We start from the raw sequence: 20,164 nt of genomic DNA, 5'->3' as shown, positions 1-20,164 counted from the left end.
CTTAGTTTTCCAATATACCTCACAACCTCTGCAGATGCCCGCCATAGAGGTGGAGAGAATGTTTCTGGAACATGACCATACAGCCCAGAAAATGCACAACCACCCTGTGATTCCGGCCATGAAAGCCTTCGACAACATAAGAAGAATACTTGGCAGCTTGGGAGCAGGAGGGAGAGCATTGGAGGGATTCCAGCCACTACCAGGGAGGTTGGTCTTCTTATCGCTCTTATCTTTCTCTTGTTTACTTGGAAAACTCCTCGGGGATTTCTCCCAGGTAAACATACACAAGCTCGGGCCATCCCTCTCCCTCTCCCTCTCCCCCGCTCGTTCCTCCGGAGCAACCCGAGCCGCCTTGTAAACGTGGCGGTCCGGCAGCTTCCTTTCGTCCCCGCCCACAATCGGAAAACTTCTCTCGGCCAATGGTGAGGGCCGTAGCATCGGAAGGGGCTCGGAACGCGGCGGTTGCAAGCGCACTCTGGAGTGGCTGCGACGGGGGATCCCAGCGCCCGGCCCAAATTAGGTCATTCCTGGGAATTCCGAAAGCGAGACTTTTTCGCCCGGGAAGGGACGAACGAAAGAACGAGCGGGGCGAGAAGGAGGTCGAGACCTCTTGAACCCAGAAGACGCAAGGGCCGGGGTTTCGGGTCCGCACACGTGTCTGCTGGGCTTTTGCAAGTAGCGTGACTCCCTTGACCCTCTCAAGGTGCTAGTCCTTTTGATTTCCTTCTGCAGCCCTACAGGTTGCAGAGTTTGCCCTGCTCTCGGTTGCCCAGAGGACACAATGGGCTTGAAAGCCAGGCTCCTGCCGCGCGTGGTGCTGGTGCTCTGCCTGGGCGGCGCCCTGGGGGTCCCCACTTTCAGGAAGGAGAGGGCCGCCCACCCGGAGCCCCAGCTCAGCCAGCAGCAGCACGAAGACAACCAGAGCTTCCAGTACGACCACGAGGCCTTCCTGGGCAAAGAAGAAGCCAAAACATTCGACCAGCTCACTCCTGAGGAGAGCAAGGAAAGGCTGGGGTAAGGGCAAACTCTCCATGGCACCCTCCACGTGCAAAATAGAAAGGAGGGTGCGTCCACACATTGTTTCCCCACCCTTGTTGATGATGATCAACTACCTTGGTTACTTGATGCAGGGCATGGGAATCCTTTCAGAACCATTCAAATTATATACAGTATTATCCAGTGGGAACAACATTAACAATAGGTAAAGGTAAAGGTTTTCTCCTGACATGTCCAACTCTGGGGGTTGGTGCTCATCTCCATTCCTAAGCCAAAGAGCCGCCATTGTCCGTAGACCCCTCCAAGGTCATGTGGCCAGCATGACTGCATGGAGCGCCTTTACCCTCCTGCCGGAGTGGTACCTATTGATCTACTCGCATTTGTGTGTTTTCGAACTGCTAGGTTGGCAGAAGCCAGGGCTAACAGCGGGAGCTCACCCAGCTCCCTGGATTTGATCCGCCGACCTTTCAGTCAGCAGGTTCAGTAGCTCAGCGGTTTAATCCGCTGCACCACTGGGGGCCACAACATTAATAATATGTGGTCATAATTAATATTGGGTTGCTCTGAGTTTTCCGGGCTGTATGCCCATGTTCCAGAAGCATTCTCTCATAACGCTTCACCCGCATCTATGGCAGGCATCCCCAGAGATTGTGAGGTCTGTTGGAAACTAGGCAAGTGGGGTTTATATATCTGTGGAATGTCCAGGGTGGGAGAAAGAACTCTTGTCTGTTTGAGGCACACAACCTCTGAGGATGCCTGCCATCGATGTGGGCAAAACATCAGGAGAGAATGTATTGTCAAAGGCAAGAATTCTTGCTCCCACCCTGGACCTTCCCTTGCCTAGTTTGCCAATATACCTCACAACCTCTGAGGACGCCCACCATAGATGTGGATGAAACGTCAGGAGAGAATGTTTCTGAAACATACAGCCCAGAAAACCCAGAGCAACCCAGTGATTCCGGCCATGGAAGCCTACGACAACACATAATTAATATTGTTATTCTGTGTGTGTGTGTGTGTGTGTTTCAAGCTGCCTGTGGACTTATGACAACTTTTTATAACTTTTTCATATGGTTTTCTTAGGTAGTTTTGGTGGTTTTGCTAGTTCCTTCCTCTGCAACAGAGCCTTCAACACCTGGCAATAGTTTGTTATTCATCTAAGTAGTAGCTAGGGTAGGCCCTGCTTAGCCACCAAGCTCTGACATAACCTGCTGACTTTAGGATATTTAAGCAACATTATTCCCAGTGCAAAGCTATAATGGTACTCTTGAATGGCATGGTGGCATTCTCCAAAGAAGCTCCACACTACTTTATAAAGGTGCCTCTAGGTTGTAACCTCAGGGAAAATGACATAACGGTCTCTGACTGTGTGGCAGGAGAACTCTGCAGGGAGGGCGGAGAAAGGAGGAGGAGGAATGGGAATCCTGAGCTGCTGATAACGTGGCAGAAGGAGAGCCCCATCCTCTGCTGCCCAGAATGAAAAAGCAGGCTTTGGGAGTGGGGAACTGTTTGAGAGGAAATTTTCATCTACATCCAACTTGCATCTCTTCTGAAGTCTTTCTCTGCAAGGTTCAGTTGCATCATTGCCTCTTTTCAATGGGAGGTGCAGCAGTTTTGAAAAAGGTGCCATGAGAGATGATTATGTGTTGATCCTACTTCCAAAGAGGTGGTACAAAAACAACAGTCTTGTTATAAACCAGTCCAAGACCTTCCAGATGTGTTGAACCCATCACTCCCAACTAGCATGCCTCATATCTCTATGGGGGCAATAGCTGGAAGAAGATAGCCCAACACTTTTGTAGGCCATTGGGCAGGAAAAGATTCATTTGTGGGAACATAAACCTTTATGGCCCAGAGCGCTACCTCCAGATACATACAAGGTCTTCAGTTACAGACAGTTTTAAGGGGGCAATGAAGTTAAGGATTCCAGAGGAAGACCAGAGACATAGAAATTCCAAGAAAAATGCTTTGCTGAATCAAACTAAAGTAGTAAAGCTAAAAGATCAAATTGGAATAGGTATGTTGCATTGTGATGGTCAGGAAAAGTATAGCCAAGGCTTGCATTAACAAAAAAGAGAGCATTTCTTCTCTTGGGATGTTCACTAACGGGCATTAATCACCAAAAGTCCCAAAGGGGGGCTGTCTGGGTTGGAATTAGTAAATGTTGACACTCTCGGACTTGGACTGAGCTGAGGATAGGAATGGGCCCCACTTTATGTTGGAAGTAATTGATTCTCTTTCAGTATTTAGTTGTATGTCCTACTTTACTCATTCAGCTGGGTGAGGGGCCACTCCCATATTGACTACTTTTTAACCTATATTCTGTATGTTTATTACATTTATATTCTACCTTTACTCTAAAGGGCTTGTAGTATGCGCTCACAGCTGAGAGAATGTAACAAGCTTGCCCTTGTCCTGTGAGCATCATTTTTAATTGGGAACCGAACCTGGTTCTCCCTAGTCCGGCACTGTGACACCACACTAGCTCTCTTGATGTGTGTGCCCTGCACAGCATGGCTATCTGACTCTTAGATCAAAAATATCTCTTCTCAGGGCCTGCACCATTGTGAGGCCTGGTGAAACATGTACTTTAGACCAGATTATTCAAATTGCCTGTCCATGGACCAGTGCTGGCTCATGAACTCTTGCGTACTGGTTTGTTCTGTGTTCTGTTTCTGATTCATGGCAACCCTAAGATGAGCCTATCATGAGTTTTTCTTGGGCAGAAAGGGATGACTCGCCCAAGGTCACCCAATGGGTTTCCATGATCAAGTGGGAAATCAAGACTCCAGAGTTGTACACAAACCACTATGCTACACTAGCTTTTCTAGTTTCCAGTACCTGATGAATTTGCAGTAAAGAAAGAAATGATTGTAGTCACAAATACAGTACTAGTCCCTAGCACAATGGGGATAAAAAGCCAGTCTTCAACATACCTTGAGATGAACTGCATGGATGAAAATGAATGTTCTGCCCTCCACCTCACTGGTATAGCACAGGAGATTTACCTAATTCTTCTTTGATAGTGCCAGTCAACATTCACATAAGTGTTTTTGCTCCCAGGTAAGTGGAAACAGGCAGAGCCAAACTGACACATCTGCATTTCCCCACTTCATGTTTGAGCTCCATTTTTTGGGTGCTGAGGCAGAAAAGGGCTGCAAAAAGTGAACTTCTAGGATGACAACTCTGAGACTCCCCCAACCAACACAGTCATTGGGAGTTTTAGTTCAGAAAGTCAATTTTTCAAACTCTTAAGGCAGTGTGAATCAGCATGCTTCCCAGTTTCCTCTTCAGCTCAAGACTTAGAGCTGCCAGATGTCAAAATTCACTCTTTGGAATCTGAAGAAGTGAAAACAGAACAGTTAGATTGCCAAGAGTTTATGGCTTTATAATAGTGGTCTCTCTGAGGAGCAGTCATGAAGGAAGTGGCAGACTCTTGAGGACACATCTTTTGAAGCTCTCAGGAGAGGTAAGAAGAAACTTTGTAGGGTTCTAGGGTCTGTTAAATAGGAAACATTGATTCATTGTATCTAGAGGCAGCTGCTTATAAATCCCCCAGTAGCAACCTTTTTGTCTTGGTGACTGGCAGTTTCCAAGTGCTCTTCACCTTGGACTAGCTACAATTGACAGCTGTGTTTTGCTTCTTGTTGACTTCACTTATCTTGATTACTGGCTTGTAGATACTATTGGATCGGGTGAAGACATTGCTCTTGTTCCTCTCTTCATTTTGCTGGCTAACCTCTGGCTGATTTGATTGACAACGCTATAGCTCTCTGCCTAACAATCACCAACTCTTGATCACTTGCTGATTGTTGAATAGGACACCAGAGGAAAAACTACAGATACCTTATTTACTTTTAATAGTTTGTAGAAGAGGGAATTTCAGTAGATGTTGGTTGTTGTCTGGTTGTGTAACAAGCACTATTTGCTTCAGTCCCCTCTTCTAAGAAACCGAACCTCTTTTTGAGTTTCCAGTATGGCAACCCTACATGGGGTCTGAGTTTCCCACTAAGTTTAGAATCACAGCAAGATGGCATACCCCCGCCTCCATTTTTCAGCCCTGAGGAAGGCTTCCTTGGTGACCATATTACATAATTTTTAGGCCCCATGAGACAACTCCTCCCCTATCCACAGCCCCATTTACCCAGGATTTTTGTACATAATAAATACGTATGTGCTGGTTTTATCTTTGAGTGTATCATTGTCATTAGAATAGTAATTTTAATGCTATACAAATGGCCCCAACATGCGCTATTGATGAAATGTGACCTATTTTCCTGCTTCTTGGCAGGGTGTTGGCCTGAATGGCCCACATGATCTCTTCCAACTCTATGGTTCTATAAATCCTATAAATGAATAAATTTCCCTTGTTGCCGTCCTGTCCCTTTCCAACTGGGGACACTTTACAAGTGCAAATCCAGCTGAATCTCTGCTTACAAATGCTGTTGTTGGCTAGAGTTTAGGAAAGTTTCTTTTTTTTTGGATTACAATTCTCAGAATCCCCCAGGATGGATGAGGACTTCTTGCAATTGGGTTCCAAAAAATAGTTGTCCCATGTTTTGCTTCCACCCAGAAAAGAAAGAGTTGATTCCAAAGGAGGAAAAGAGTTCTTTGGAAGAGAGAAAAACCTCTGCCTCTCAATAAGGGATGGCAGGTCTTCTAATTATCCTGTGAACATAACATTGTATGTCTTTGTCCCCTCCTCAGCCTTGATATGTATGCTTAGTATTTTCTGATCTCTTTTCCTGTTCTGAATTTAGAGATGGAATTGTGCTGTTTATTCGTTCAGTCACTTCCGACTCTTTGTGGCCTCGTGGAGCAGCCCATGCCAGAGCTCCCTGTCGGCCATCAGCACCCCCAGCTCCTTCAAGGTCAAGCCAGTTCCTTCAAGGATACCATCCAGCCACCTTGTCCTTGGTCGGCCCCTTTTCCTTTTTCTTTCTGTTTTCCCCAGCATCATTGTCTTCTCCAAACTTTCCTGTCTTCTCATGATGTGGCCAAAGTACTTTTAGAGCTGGAATGAGGAGCAGATATTCCTCTGATCTCAGGCTACAAATCTAGAATCCCATTTTAGGACATCAAAGGGCACAGACCAGGGGTTTCTTCACTAGGGTTCCATGAGAGATTATGACTGACAGAAGATAAACTTTTATGTTGAAGACTACATAGATGGCACTGAACATCAAAAATAAATCATAATATTTCACAGTATTGTTGGCAGGTTTGTGATACATTATGGTTACATTGCCTGAAAATTGTAGCTTTTTATATCATAAGCCAGACTTTATAATTATTAGCCCTTTTTGAAGGAGGCAGAAGTAAATGTTTCCCATCAAATAGCTTATTGAAATAGTGCTGTGATCTGCGGTTCTAACGTTTAAAAAATTGCCAACTGGAATAGTTTTCATTTTGACACTGTTTGGACCATGTGTGAAGAATTGCTCTTGAAGAAAAACAGACTGGTAGAATTGGAATGGCTACATGGAACTCATAAAAGATACATTCGCCACAGTTTGGCTTCTTTTTATTTCATCAAATAACTGAGGAAGGATCATGTGATCCACCATTACATCAGGGAACACGTTGGGTTTTTTTTCTGTTAAAGGGATAAAATGTAATCATTTTTATTAGAACCGAATTTCAAATCAGTGTTTGTGATGTTTGGTTTACTGTGCTGCTGGGTTGTGTGTGTGTGTGTGTGTTGTCTTTGATGTTTCCTTTGTTTTCTCTTTCTTTTCTGACTGAACAGATGTGCTGTTATTGTTTATTGTCATTCTCATAAATAAATAAAAACAAAAAGAGACAAGAGAAAAGAGTATGAATTTTGTGGCCTCCAGAGGTTGTTGGACTGCAACTCTCAGCAGCTTTAGCTTGCAGAGTCAATGATGAGGAATTCTGGGAGTTGCAATTCAAGAATATAAAGCAAGGAAGAGGTCAGTATGTATCTGCATGTGGGAATGCAAGCCACTGGAGCCACCACCAGCCCACAGTATTTCTGTTACGTTCTGGCTCCACATTTGACCTTGCATTTTCTAGTTTCACAGTATGGAAAAGATTCTAAGGGCATCAATTGAATCAACTTAAATCAGGCTTTCACTATATGTTATATTGCATTTTGTGAACATAAACATATGCTACAGTCATATGTTTGAGCATTCTGTAAGAGCCATGGGGCCCAGTTGTTTTTATGAAGAATATATGCCAATACAGATATTCGAGGCTGCGAATGATGGTGTTTGCACTCCATCAAATCTAGGGAGAGGGCACCAAACTGGGGGAGGCTGATTGTAAGTTTCTCTCAAACAGTTCAACATGTATGGAGAAATATCTGATAATTCTCTGGTTAGTGATCATACATTCTAGTTCTCCAATAGGATTGGCAAGCTGTACTCCTCAAAAATACACATATTCAGTGAGACATACCTCTGTGCAGATATGCATAGATTTGAAATGGGACTTTGGAGAATACCCAATTTTATTCCCTTGGTCTTTCTCTTGACTAAATACTGCTGTGTGATATGTCTAATGTTAGTTCCCAGTACATGAGAAATGATCTTTTCTACTTAGGTTTACCTGGAGTTATTCTGTGACATAAATATCCGCACAGGTACATATCCTCTCATTTGTGGCCATTCCTAAACAAACAGACTATTTCAATGGTCCAGTTTGTATTTAGAAGCAGTGTACTGTCTATTTGAGAAACAGGCATTATTCAGGCAAATTTGCAATATATGTGAAATACAGAGTTTTGTGGAAAAGTTCCACAAATTATGGCTGCCACGTGTCCTGATTTGTGCAAATGGTCTCCCTGAGTAAATGTTTCCTTTTGGTTTGGTACTACCCTAATACACCTCTCAGCATCTCCCTATGTGATATATGTAGTGTGTTGATGGGTCATTTTGAATACCTTTGGCTTAGATAACTTCACAAGATTGGGAACCCTCCTCAACTTTTATTTAAAAGATGAAGAAAAATGAGGAATTATTTTTGGGTTTTGAAGATTAAATGTTCCATTACTTTTGTAATGATATGGTAGAAATTAGATGAATATTACTAAGATTGCCATTTTTTCATAGAGGTGTCCTTGGGATGGAAAGTGGGAAGATCTTTCTATATGGGGAGGGGAGATTTAGATTAGTGGTTTAATTACTTTGAGGGTGTTACATAATTAGCATAAACCTTTATGATATATTAGGGTCATTTCTGTTTTGTTGTACTTATATTACAATGATATTACAATAAATGATAAAAATAATAGTTTTGGATTACCTAGGTTTTTTGGCCTGCTAGACTTCATAGTTTCAGCATGATCCATGCCACAAACCTCAATTTCTACTCTTTTTTGCATGAAGTCTAAACTCTACTGCCTGTTCTTTTCCCAAAAGAATGAGTGAGAAATGACAGAGGAAAAAATAAACCCTTGGGTAGCAGAAAGAAAGAAAAAATCAGGATAAGTTTGGAAAACTACCTAAATCCTGTGTACTATCTGTAAGAAGCACACTTCATTTCTATATCTTAATTTTTTACTTCATAGTATATTTCTTTTGGGTTTTTTCCTCTTGCTGTTTACAGTTGATGAAGAAACACAGTTCTACATGTTCATTTAATTCATACACAAATATACATCCCATTAGTGATGTTCGTTACAGAGTGGTAAGAATGTCTAACTTTCACTCTATAATTGAATAAATTGTTGACATTGTGAGCGTCCATTCCATCCTACTCTATTCCGAAAACAACAGATAAGAAATTAATCTCTCAAGTGCTCAAGACAAAGATGCTGAAAACACTGATATGAAAATTGCTGTTGAAAATACAAAAAAAAGTTATTTTGGTCATTAAATGCCAATGTAATTTTTAGTAAAGATTAATGATTTTCATTCATTCATTTTTAGTCATTTCAATTACTGTTTCATTTAATGACTTCCAAAATTAGTGAAGACATTTATTTTATAAAATTTCTTAATGTTTTGACAATAACTAATTTCTTTTTAATGATGTAATATTCATGCATTAGCACTCACACTAGCATGTCCAAGCTTTGATCACAGTCAGCACCGTTCAGGAATGTTTACCTGCTAAAGGCTGTTGCAGACCTTTCAGCATTGTAGCGCAGCAGTTGTGCACTAGCTTTGCATTCAGGTCCTAGCTTCAATTTCAGTTTCTAAATCTTCAGTATGGGCTGGGAAAGTTCTTGCCTCAAATCCTGCTGATCTACTTCCAACCAGTTGAAAGACTACTAAGCTAGATGGACCAGTGGTCTTATAAGGTATAAAGCATTTCCGGTGTTCCTCTGACCTACAGCAAGAATTAAGAATCAAGAAATAACATACAAATTCTTACAGTGATCCTAATAAACAGTTTACTTTTTCTGTTACAGGAAAATTGTTGATCGAATAGATGACAACAAAGATGGTTTCGTCACAACAGAGGAATTAAAAAATTGGATTAAAAGAGTTCAGAAACGCTACATCTTTGAAAATGTGGCAAAAGTCTGGAAGGATTATGACCTCAACAAAGATAATAAAATTTCCTGGGACGAATACAAACAAGCCACATATGGCTATTACTTAGGTACGAAAAGTGAGAACATAACATTTGAATAGAGATAGAAATGATATTTGAAAAATGGTTTAAAAACATATTTTTTAATGTCAAGCAGCCTTAACAAGAAGTTCAAGACTTATTCTGCAAAAAATTCATGTGTGGTCATTTTGTGCAGAAAACAGGATTTTCTCTTCAAGAGCTTCCATTTTTAGCTGACTATCTAAACTGCTAAAACTCTGGAAGAGCTTCCATTTTTAGCTGACCATCTAAAACACTGAAAACAGGTCAGAAGCTTGAGGAGCATTCGGCTTCACTTTACACAAATTTTAATGTGGATTGAGTCCGGATATCTCTGAAGGAACGTGTCTTTGTTTAGACTTCATCAGAAGGAGACACAGAACCCTGCTTTATTATATTATATTTTCTTTACCCTAAAGTAAGCCTTGTGGTAAAAAAAAAAAATCCTACAGTGGCATGTATAAAATGTGGCAGAACTGCTTTTTTCACTAGGAGAACTTGAGCGACTTATAGCCCATCTCAGATGACAATATACTTAACATGTGATTGTTTCCAACTGGTAAAAAAAACAGCTTACCAAGGGCATCATTTCAGATATGGTGTGTGAGATTCACAGCAATCTTGGATTTAAGGCCTATTCTTAGCATCAATTAGCTGGTAAAAACCAAAAGCAGTTAGCTTGATTCAGCCAGATAGCATCACTTAGGGCCTCATTAATTTTTTGTTTGGGTCCTGCCTGTGAGTGACACTTGAGCTTTTGTGCCACCGGAAACTTGTGTTTGTCTCATCGCACTGTTTGTTCTGGTTTTCTAGAAAATCCAGTAGACTTCCAAGATGCAACAGAGCAGCACAACTTTAAAAAAATGCTACCTAGAGATGAAAGAAGATTCAAAAGAGCCGATCTGGATGGAGACTCTGAAGCCACTCGGGAGGAGTTCACAGCGTTCCTTCACCCTGAGGAGTTTGAGCATATGAAAGACATTGTTGTTCAAGTAAGTGACAGCCAAACTAATCTCAGTCCTTTGGTTTTCTACACAAAAACAGATTTGCAAAAAAGCATCCTCATCTTTCGCAGCACAGATTCCTATACAATAATCTCTGGCTATGTCCACAGAAAGGAAAGTCAGTTTAAGGAACCTGGCTTCAATTATTCATATAATTGTTTGGTGACCTCCCTAATATTATGTACTATCAATAAATATCCTATGAGGCGTCTTAGGGGCTGGGTGACATGAACATTCACAAACAGTTTCTGTGCTAGTGCACACTGCTATTGGGAAAAAAACCTGTTTATATAACACTGCTTTGGCTGGAAGTGTATGAGAATTAGAAATGTGGATGTCGATTACACTTGGTTTTGCCCCTAGCTTTGGTGAGTTATCTTATACAGAATCAGGCCATTGGTCTTTCGTGCTCAGTCCAGAGTGGCTGGCAGCAGCTCTCCAGGAATTTAGACAGTAGTCTTTCTCAACTGTTTTTGGACATGCTGGGCGCCCCTGAGCTAAAGCCCTGTCTTCACCATAGGAACTGATTAAAAAATAATTTGGTTTTATTCTTGACTTTCTTTATTAATTAATAGATTTTACTTTACTATTCAACCTGGAGAAAATCCTTATCTAATGTTATGGGATATTTGTCTATTTCTGTGGCACCTAGAAGAAAAATGTTACATGTTTCTACATATCTGAATCCATATGCCATTTTTTTTATTATTATTATTATTATTATTATTATTATCATTCAAATAATAGATGCATATGTATTTAGATCCTTATATCCTTATGTCCATGTATCTTAATCCATATGCATCTATTATATATGGATGATGATGATGATGACGACGACAGCATATGGATTTAGATATAAGGACATGATATGTGTGTGTTTATGTGGTCAGATAACAGCTTAGAATAAAAAGGTTTATAATGAAATTTGGGCAAAAATTATATATCCTTCTTAAGGCAGATTTCTCCCTAATTGTAATAGGAAACCCTAGAAGACATAGACAAAAATGAAGATGGATTTGTAGATCAAGATGAGTATATTGGTAAGTCATGACATGAGGATTTCCAATATTTATTATATATTCTGAGTGATAATCTGTACCAAACTATGCACTCATATACATCTCACCTTTTTGGAAAATGGAAATCTCTGTAACCATTTTGGAGATGTTAGCATCTTTGGAAAGGTATGACCTTGTCAGAAGTCACAATTTTTTGAAAAATGATGCCATAACCTCTTGATAAAATCATGACCTGTTAGAGTTGTAATCTTTTTGTGGAAATGGCATTCACCAGCACTCATGCAAGGCAACTAGGTTTCTCAGCTGTTAAACTGATGAACTGAGATATCTCTTTGTTCTGTTAGGGACAAAGATATGTCAGTGCACAAAACACACATATAAAGCAGAGTTTTAGAAGTGTTCTTTTAGTTGCCCCAAAACATCTACTCTCCCTTAAAATATATGTGCCTTTAAATCATGCTCTCAAGAGACAAAAATAAGCAGACGTCTTTAAAAGTAACATAGTTGGTTTACTCACAAACTTCATGTATTCAGCGTACAGGTACTTTGCTTATCAGTCCAGTTACAAATAGATTTGAAGTAGTTTCTCTGTGTAGATAACACAGGGCATCTTTCTTAGAATCAGCAGTCCATAATCTAAGCCTAATAGAGTCTCTGTCTAGTCTGAAAGTCCAATGAAGTCTCTAAGTATACTGTTTCTACAAACGTTTAAACTGGACTGTTTCTAAAGTGGAATCTGAGCCCTGAACAAGCCCAGACCTGATCACATGGTCTGCAGCCCCTCCCACATCAAAGAGTTATGAGTAAAACTGCATACCAATACACATTAATACAATACAGGAAGTAATTATATACATAACAAATAACTAGTGGAGGCTTGAGAAGGTTGCTATTTCCAACACACCTACTATTATATTGCACAAATCTGGCATTTTGTGAGACCACAGAGTTTTCCAGCTGAGGATTTCGGATGCCCTTCCCAAAACTGTAAATTCCAGGATTCCATAGAAGGTTGCCATGGCAGTCAAAGTGCAACACTATAAATTTGTAAGTGAAAGATCCCCTACTACCTCCTGAAGTGATTTAAAGAAAGGAGAATATGCTAAGAAAGAAATCTAAAAAAGAGTTTTCTAATTTACTTTTAGAAACATGTCTCAGGATGCTCTTAAGATGTCAGGTTTTTTGTTTTGTTTTTACTAAAAATATATTTACCAAAAAAGTGGGCTGTTCAAAGAACCATCTTTTGAGCATCTTGAGCTGTGTCTCCAGTTTCTTCTGTGGGTTTCATTGCATGCTCCCTAGTTTCTGCTTCTCTTACAGTTACTTTTGGTCCACCGCAACCAGTGTTCGTATGGCCCCATTAGTCCTCCATTCCTCATCCTGGAAGTGCGTGTCTTTGGAGAGATGGTTCTGTCAGTCCTCTGTATTGCAAAAAGTGGAGTGTTCTGGATGCATAACAATGAAATGTGCCCCTTCTGATCTCCCGTTCTTGCATTTCCAAAGTGCCATTGGCATTTTCTGCAGAGTGCTTGGTGTTCAGTACTAAGCAGTTAAAAGGAGAGTTAATTAAGAAGTACTTTTCCTGCATGGAGACCTCTTTTTAAAAAAGCTTTTCTAAAAGCTATCCAGTCTCGTGTAGCTGGTTTTTGTTTCCCTAAGTTTCCTTGTGCCTTTTTATTCCCTCTCCCACTCCTGCTCGCTTGATTCTGATGTTATTCACACAGACACTTGCTGGCAGAGACAAGATGCAGTATTGCTCTGGGTCCTTTTTTCTCCCATACTTCTGAACCTAGCATAAAAGATTTTGATTGCGTCTTAAGAGGAGATCTTGAAAGAGCTCTGAGTCTCCCTTCTTCTCCAGCCTTAGAAGAAACCCACCGGGTAAGAGGCATTTAGGGCCAAAAGTTCTCCTTGAAATGCTTCCCTATCAGACAAAATAAGAGACAAAAGGTGGTGAAACAACTCTCTTGATCAAAATGCTGCATAGATATCACAGCATAAACAGCTTCAGTAGAGGAAAGACAAATAGGGATCCAAAAAGTGTGCGACATATGGAGGAGTTGAAAAGAATAGTGGGAGAAGACCCTTTTTATACTGAGAAGCACAGTCTTTCTTTCATGAAGGGTACAGAAAGAATATTGTCTTCTTTGTGGTTTTACTTGTTAGTTACATTAGTAGATGGTTATCTGGGCCAGGATCCTGTATGAGAAGATGGGGAGTAAATTTCGCTCCATCTCTCCGGAGACTCTCTTCCTGTAAGCCTCACTTGTAAGGGCCCCACATCATTGCTATTTAATGGCCAGTGGGGGGCAAGAAACAACAGGGGTTCCCATCTATGCTCCTGTAGCCAGACGCACAATGACAAAGGTCCTAAAGGATTATGTTGCTATTATACATCTTGCTATAGCAGTGGTTCTCAACCTGTGGTCCCCAGGTGTTTTGGCCTACAAATCCCAGCCAGTTTACCAGCTGTTATGATTTCTGGAGGTTGAAGGACAAAATATCTGGGGACCTACAGGTTGAGAACCACTGTGCTATAGGGACATAGACAGGCACTCCAGCTCTCCGCCAACCATTAAATAACGGAGTTCATCACAAAAACAGGCAAGTTTTGAGCAGGTTGTTGGGGAGGGGCACTGTGTGAGAAAGGTACTAAATTCTTATTTCCCCCAAAATTAAAAAGAGACATATCCCAGCCTTATGTCTTTGTGGTCTCCTTGACCCAAATCCAATTGTTAGTCTAAACCAGGGTACATCCAGGCATTCAATGACAATTTATTCATCACCATTTCCATAGTTTCCATTGCTTCAGTGGGCCTAAAAGTTGGACTTAAGACCCATTTTTTCCACAGTGACAGAACCAGGTAGGTATCACTAATGTAGATCTTCAAATGTACCAGACACCATCAGTATCCATAGAAGTATCCATCAGTGTGGTTCAAACCACAGGAAAAGATATTTAATCTTGTCTTTGTATGTGAGAGAGGAGGGAGTTGTCCTACTTAAGCAGTGACAGCAGTGTGAGCAAAGTGTTTTGTGAAGATAAAGCTGCTGCCCAGAAAACAGAGAAAGAAAGAAAAACGAGAACACAGCTCAGCATTAGGAGACCATTTGGTATGAAATCCTAACCAGTCTCTTCTCTTTGAAATGTCACCAATGTTAGCTATAATTAGCAGAATGCAAACTTTACTTCTAACCCGGCATTTGTAAGAGATTGAGGACAAAAACTGGTTTGCATTAACCATGATTAATGCTGATTTGAAGAATGGAGTCCCCCAATCCATTTCCAATCCCTTAACCACAGTTGCGGCTTGTCTCATATGTCCTAGATAGGGACATATATCTTCACTTTGTTTTCCAACGCAATCATGTACATTCACACTTCTCTTTATACATGTCTTATAGGGTCATAAGGAGAAGACAATAGACACCAACACAAAGAGCAAGCATACAGTGTTCTCTTTAGAATAGTGGTTCTCAACCTGGGGTCCCCAGATGTTTTTGGCATTCAACTCCCAGAAATCCTAACAGCAGGTAAACTGGTTGGGATTTCTGGAAGTTGTAGGCCAAAAACATCTGAGGACCCCAGGTTGCGAACCACTGCTTTAGAAGTATCTGATTATCCTCTACTATAAAATTAGTAACTTTCCCTCGCAAACTAGATTAGCTAAGAACCAATGTTTCTCTAATCTGTGGGGTATATTGTGATCCTGGGGATAAAACTTGGAAATTGGGATTCTGTGCTTCTTGGGTTGTGAAGAGGGGGTCACCTAGAAAAGGCATGTACTGTATATACTCGAGTATAAGCCTAGTTTTTCAGCCCTTTTTTAAGGATTATTATTACATTTATTATTCTACTCTATTTGTTATTACATGTACAGTAGAGTCTCACTTATCCAAGCTAAATGGGCCGGCAGAAGCTTGGAAAAGCGAATATCTTGGATAATAAGGAGGGATTAAGGAAAAGCCTATTAAACATCAAATTAGGTTATGATTTTACAAATTAAGCACCAAAACATCATGTTTTACAACAAATTCGACAGAAAAAGTAGTTCAATGTGCAGTAATGTTATGTTGTAATTACTGTATTTATGAATTTAGCACCAAAATATCATGATATATTGAAAACATTGACTACAAAAATGGCTTGGATAATCCAGAAGCTTGGATAAGTGAGACTCTACTGTATTATTTTCCTGTATTTATTATTATTATTATTATTATTATTACATATATTATTTTACTCTATTATTATTAAAAAGATACATAAGCACATTTACATTGAAGATGAGAATAATGATTTAATCAGAGTTAGACAGTCTTAAATTAGAGCTTGATGTAAATATTCAAAAACATTTAACCTACTGATGCCTCAATTAATGTAATTTTTTGGTATCTATTTTTATTTCTGAAATTTCCCACCCTCGGCTTATACTTGAGTCAATGATTTCCCAGTTTTTTTGTGGTAAAATTAAATGCCTCGGCTTGTATTCAGGTTGGCTTATATTCGAGTATATACGGTAATTCTTTTTAATTAATGTAACATGACTTTTGGGCATCTTTATATTTCAGAACTTGAAGTGCTTTTTAAAAGCATAAACCCTGTAATTCTCCTAACAAGCACAAAAAGTGGGGAGTTGTGGTCCAGAGAAGGAGCTTTTCCAAACTCAGATATTTCCATTGTTGTATTGGACACAAAATGATTATTTTGCAACATGATACCGTTTCTTGCCCCCAGCTGACATGTTTGCACATGAAGATGGTGGACCAGAGCCCGACTGGGTAATAACAGAACGAGAACAGTTTGCAGATTTTCGAGATCTGAACAAAGATGGGAAGATGGATAAAGAGGAAATTCGCCACTGGACTCTCCCACAGGACTATGATCATGCACAGGCTGAAGCAAGGCACTTAGTCTATGAATCTGATGTGGATAAGGTACTTTTTTCTGTGACTAAAGTCATATGTGTTAGATTGTTGGTTTCTTTTTTACATAATGGCAGCCTACCAAGAATCAAGTCTTCATAGCTCTGAAAAGGTAGATAGGAGCATTAATGCCAAGTAGTAATCATTCAGGAAATATATGAAAAATAAACTGTAGTGGTGGACGAAGAGAGTATTTGTTGGATCCAAATAATATTTCCAGTATTATTTGAAAGGAACATTCTAATTGAGCATAAAGTACTCAGTATTGATCTGGGAAATTGCAATTAGGCTGGCACAAATAGGTTTCCCTGCCTGTCCTTTTCTATGCCACCCCTTAGATATTATTTGCAGAGAGTTGGCAAACCTTGATGAATGGGTGAATGATGAGAAGATGGAGAATCCCCCAAAATTAAATGTATATACCTTCAATTAGCAGAAGTCAGATCTTTGATCCAACCCAAATAATGTTTAGATTACCCTGTTGTCAAATATGTACAGTTTACGTTTTTTGAGAACAGTGTTCTCATCCCCTTTGGGATTGCTGTTTATTATAGGGCCATGTAATCTTCCTTTTTGTTTTTAGACACAGTGTTGAATGCCTCTTAGTAGAGACGGTATTTTGCTGTTGTTCTCATGTTTACATTTTTCCTTGCAGGATCAGAAGTTGACCAAAGAAGAGATTATAGACAACTGGAATATGTTTGTTGGAAGCCAAGCTACAAATTATGGGGAAGACCTCACAAAAAACCATGATGAGCTATGATGTTCTTTGAAAGGCAAATGCATCAGAGACTTGAGTCTGGTTTTCCTATATGTGACCAAAATAACAGTGTTGTTTTGGCAGGCTGGTTTTGCACCATTGTATTTTTAATTGAATGCAGTAGTTACCACTTTTTTCAAAAGAACTTGCACATTTTTATGATAGGTTTAGTTGTCATTGTAAGACTTTCTGATTGCAGCTTGATACACTCTCACCTCAATCCTAAATGTGCGCTACCCACTCAAATCAGTGGGGCTTGTCTAAACAGTAAGATGGGACCAGTCTTTTATGTGCCTGTGCCATATCATACTATAAGGCAGGATGGGGCTGAAATTTTGAAACTGCCTCAGAGCATTCAGACTCAGTATCTTAAGAAGATAGGCTAGATATGGCCTATGATATGTTAGTTTTCTTTGTGCAGGAATCATGTTTCTATGTGTAATTTCACATTTTGATTTCCCTGCCTGTAGACCACTAACATCAACGAGATTGCCAATTATAGAAAGCTGTCTTTCCCAAGCCAATGTTTGGAATAAAGCACCCAACATCCTCACTAGTATGACTGGGGGCAACAGGACTTGTAGTCTGACTCAACCAGAGGCTACTAGTTAGAGGAGGCTGGTGTACAACAATTATTAATTTTAGTTGTAACCCCAGATATTATTTGTGGAGGAGGAGTGCAACAAGAAGTTGTGTAAGTCCTGTTGCACTTTCAGTGATGCAGTGAGCTGACAGGTGGTCAAAGCTGCCATCTCAGTCATTATAAGGTGGCTATCTCACACCACTCCATCCCTTGTATACTGATGGTGGGGCTTAAAGAGAGGCACTAGAGAGCTGGTTTTGGATTTGGGTCTTTCTTGAAATGTTGTTATGTGCCTTCAAGTCAACTCAGAATTTTAGCTACCCTTCATCTAAGATTGAGAATGTTTTTTGCCCAAGGTCACCCAGTGAGTTTCCATGGCTGAGTGGAGATGTGAACCCTGATCTCTTTGAATTCTAGTCCAACAGCCAAACCCATTATGCCACATTGGCTGTCCATGTTCTTGAAATGTAACAAAGATAATTCCAGCATTCTTCAGAATGTGCGTAACTGTGTATACACATATATTTATACAAACACATATTCCTACAGGAACATAGCCACAGGTTTCTGCTATCTCCCCTGCTTTCTTTGAGGCACAAATGGCAGTGGGTGGAGGGCTTCAGGTGTTTTATGGTGAGCCCAGGGTATGGTAATGGCTCGGCATAGCATAATTCCACATGCAAAACTCGTACACTACACTTAGCCATGCAGGATTGCAGCCAAAATATGCTGACTCTGAGCAGTCTATTTCTCTACTGCCTTTCTTCATCGCTGCTATGCCTTCTCCTGTTGTCATTGCTTAGGCCAGCATAATTGAACCATTATAATATATCAGCAGAATACCAACTTGTCCAGAGTCTGTGTGTTAATGCAAAGGACTCTTCAATTTCCATGTTTAATTAGATACATGAAGGTTTCCCAATCACCCCATGGAGGGTCTGGTGATGTCCTTATTCAACCATATACCATTCACTGGGTGAATATCATACACATTATCGACAGTGATCCATATCTCCCCATATATGTATCCAAGTGAGGGGAGAAAATATTTTGAGTGGAGTAATTCTATTGAACTCCTGCCTTGGCACAAAAATATAACCCTACCATTATACCAGTGCATGTTGCAAACATTTCAAAAACAGTATCAACAAATTATAAGCTTTGCTTGATCAACGTCTACTGCAAAGCTGCTACTTTCTGCATATTCACCATGTTAGACAGAATGATTTATATCAGGATTGGTTGTGTGTGTGTGTGTGTGTGTGTGGTTTTGCTGAATTGCTTATTATGTGTGAATAGCAGTAATTTCAGTGGCAAGGAAACAATGTAGAGGCAGTCCCCAAGTCATGAACAAGATAGGTTATGTAGGTTTGTTCTTAAGTTGAATTTGTTTATAAATATGAATAAGTATATTTTTAAGTACAACTCCAGCCAACACACACACATGCATGCATGGTTTGGATAGCATAATGAAGGGTTAACACCACTGCAGTGTTTGTTTTGCTGTCTGTGTCCCTGTTCAAAACATTTCATAACACTTTCTATCCCTGAATTTTGAAAAATTTGGCTTATTGTGGAAACAAGGATTGGCGAGAATGCTTCAGTGGAGACACCTTTTCCCCATGATAACTCTTCCAGGAGTGAATTTCTCTTCCTAGGGGTATATTTCTCTCACATCCTGTTGTCTCATCCCTGTTTGTAACTATGAGTCATTTGTAAATCAGATGTTTGTAACTTGGAGACCACCTGTATTACCAACCAGCTCTTTTGTTTGGGCTGTAGAAGAATTCTTACATGATTCTCAGTTGGTGGCTGTGTACTTATGTATATACAGAGAAAGATATGCATTGCCACTTTAAGGAAATGTTCTGTTATCAACTACTATAAGCTTTTAACTTTGCTGTATTTTATGAAACCTATCAGCTCTGCCATGTACAACTGTATTTTTTCTGCCTGTACTGACTTGAAGATATATATGAACAATAAATGGGCAACTTTTGGGAGTAATTGAGAGATCCTAAATTCAGCATTAAGTTATTGATTAGTTAGAGTGTGGAGCTGTGCACCTTTTCTTTGCCGATGCAACTAATGGATTAAAAACATGGGGCTACCTGAAGCCATAGGAAAAGAAGATGACCACATCACAAGTAGATAGAAATCAAAGAACTCGCAATCCTGAGTCTGCAGGATCTGAGCAGGACTGTTGATAACAGGGTGACTTGGAGATCTCTCATTAAGTCACCATAATTAGAAATCAACTTGATGGCAGTTAACAACAAATGAAAAATGCAGTTCCAGTGTAAAATTG

At 40.1% G+C, this 20,164-nt stretch overlaps 1 protein-coding gene across 1 annotated transcript; it reads left to right on the top strand.

Moving 5' to 3' along the window:
- The first annotated feature begins 477 nt into the window (after window positions 1-477).
- On the top strand, window positions 478-19,867 carry rcn1 (reticulocalbin 1). The gene is made up of 6 exons (XM_008106594.3): window positions 478-1,014; window positions 9,377-9,570; window positions 10,375-10,553; window positions 11,548-11,608; window positions 16,326-16,525; window positions 17,169-19,867. The coding sequence occupies exons 1-6, from the start codon at window positions 782-784 to the stop codon at window positions 17,274-17,276; spliced, it is 975 nt and encodes a 324-aa protein (XP_008104801.2). The 5' UTR covers window positions 478-781; the 3' UTR covers window positions 17,277-19,867.
- Window positions 19,868-20,164: the final 297 nt, after the last annotated feature.

This window comes from Anolis carolinensis, chromosome 1, assembly GCF_035594765.1.
Source record: "Anolis carolinensis isolate JA03-04 chromosome 1, rAnoCar3.1.pri, whole genome shotgun sequence".
Classification (NCBI taxonomy): Eukaryota; Metazoa; Chordata; class Lepidosauria; order Squamata; family Dactyloidae; genus Anolis; species Anolis carolinensis.
The sequence above is the reverse complement of the archived record's forward strand: the minus strand, read 5'-3'. Positions and strand labels throughout refer to the sequence as shown.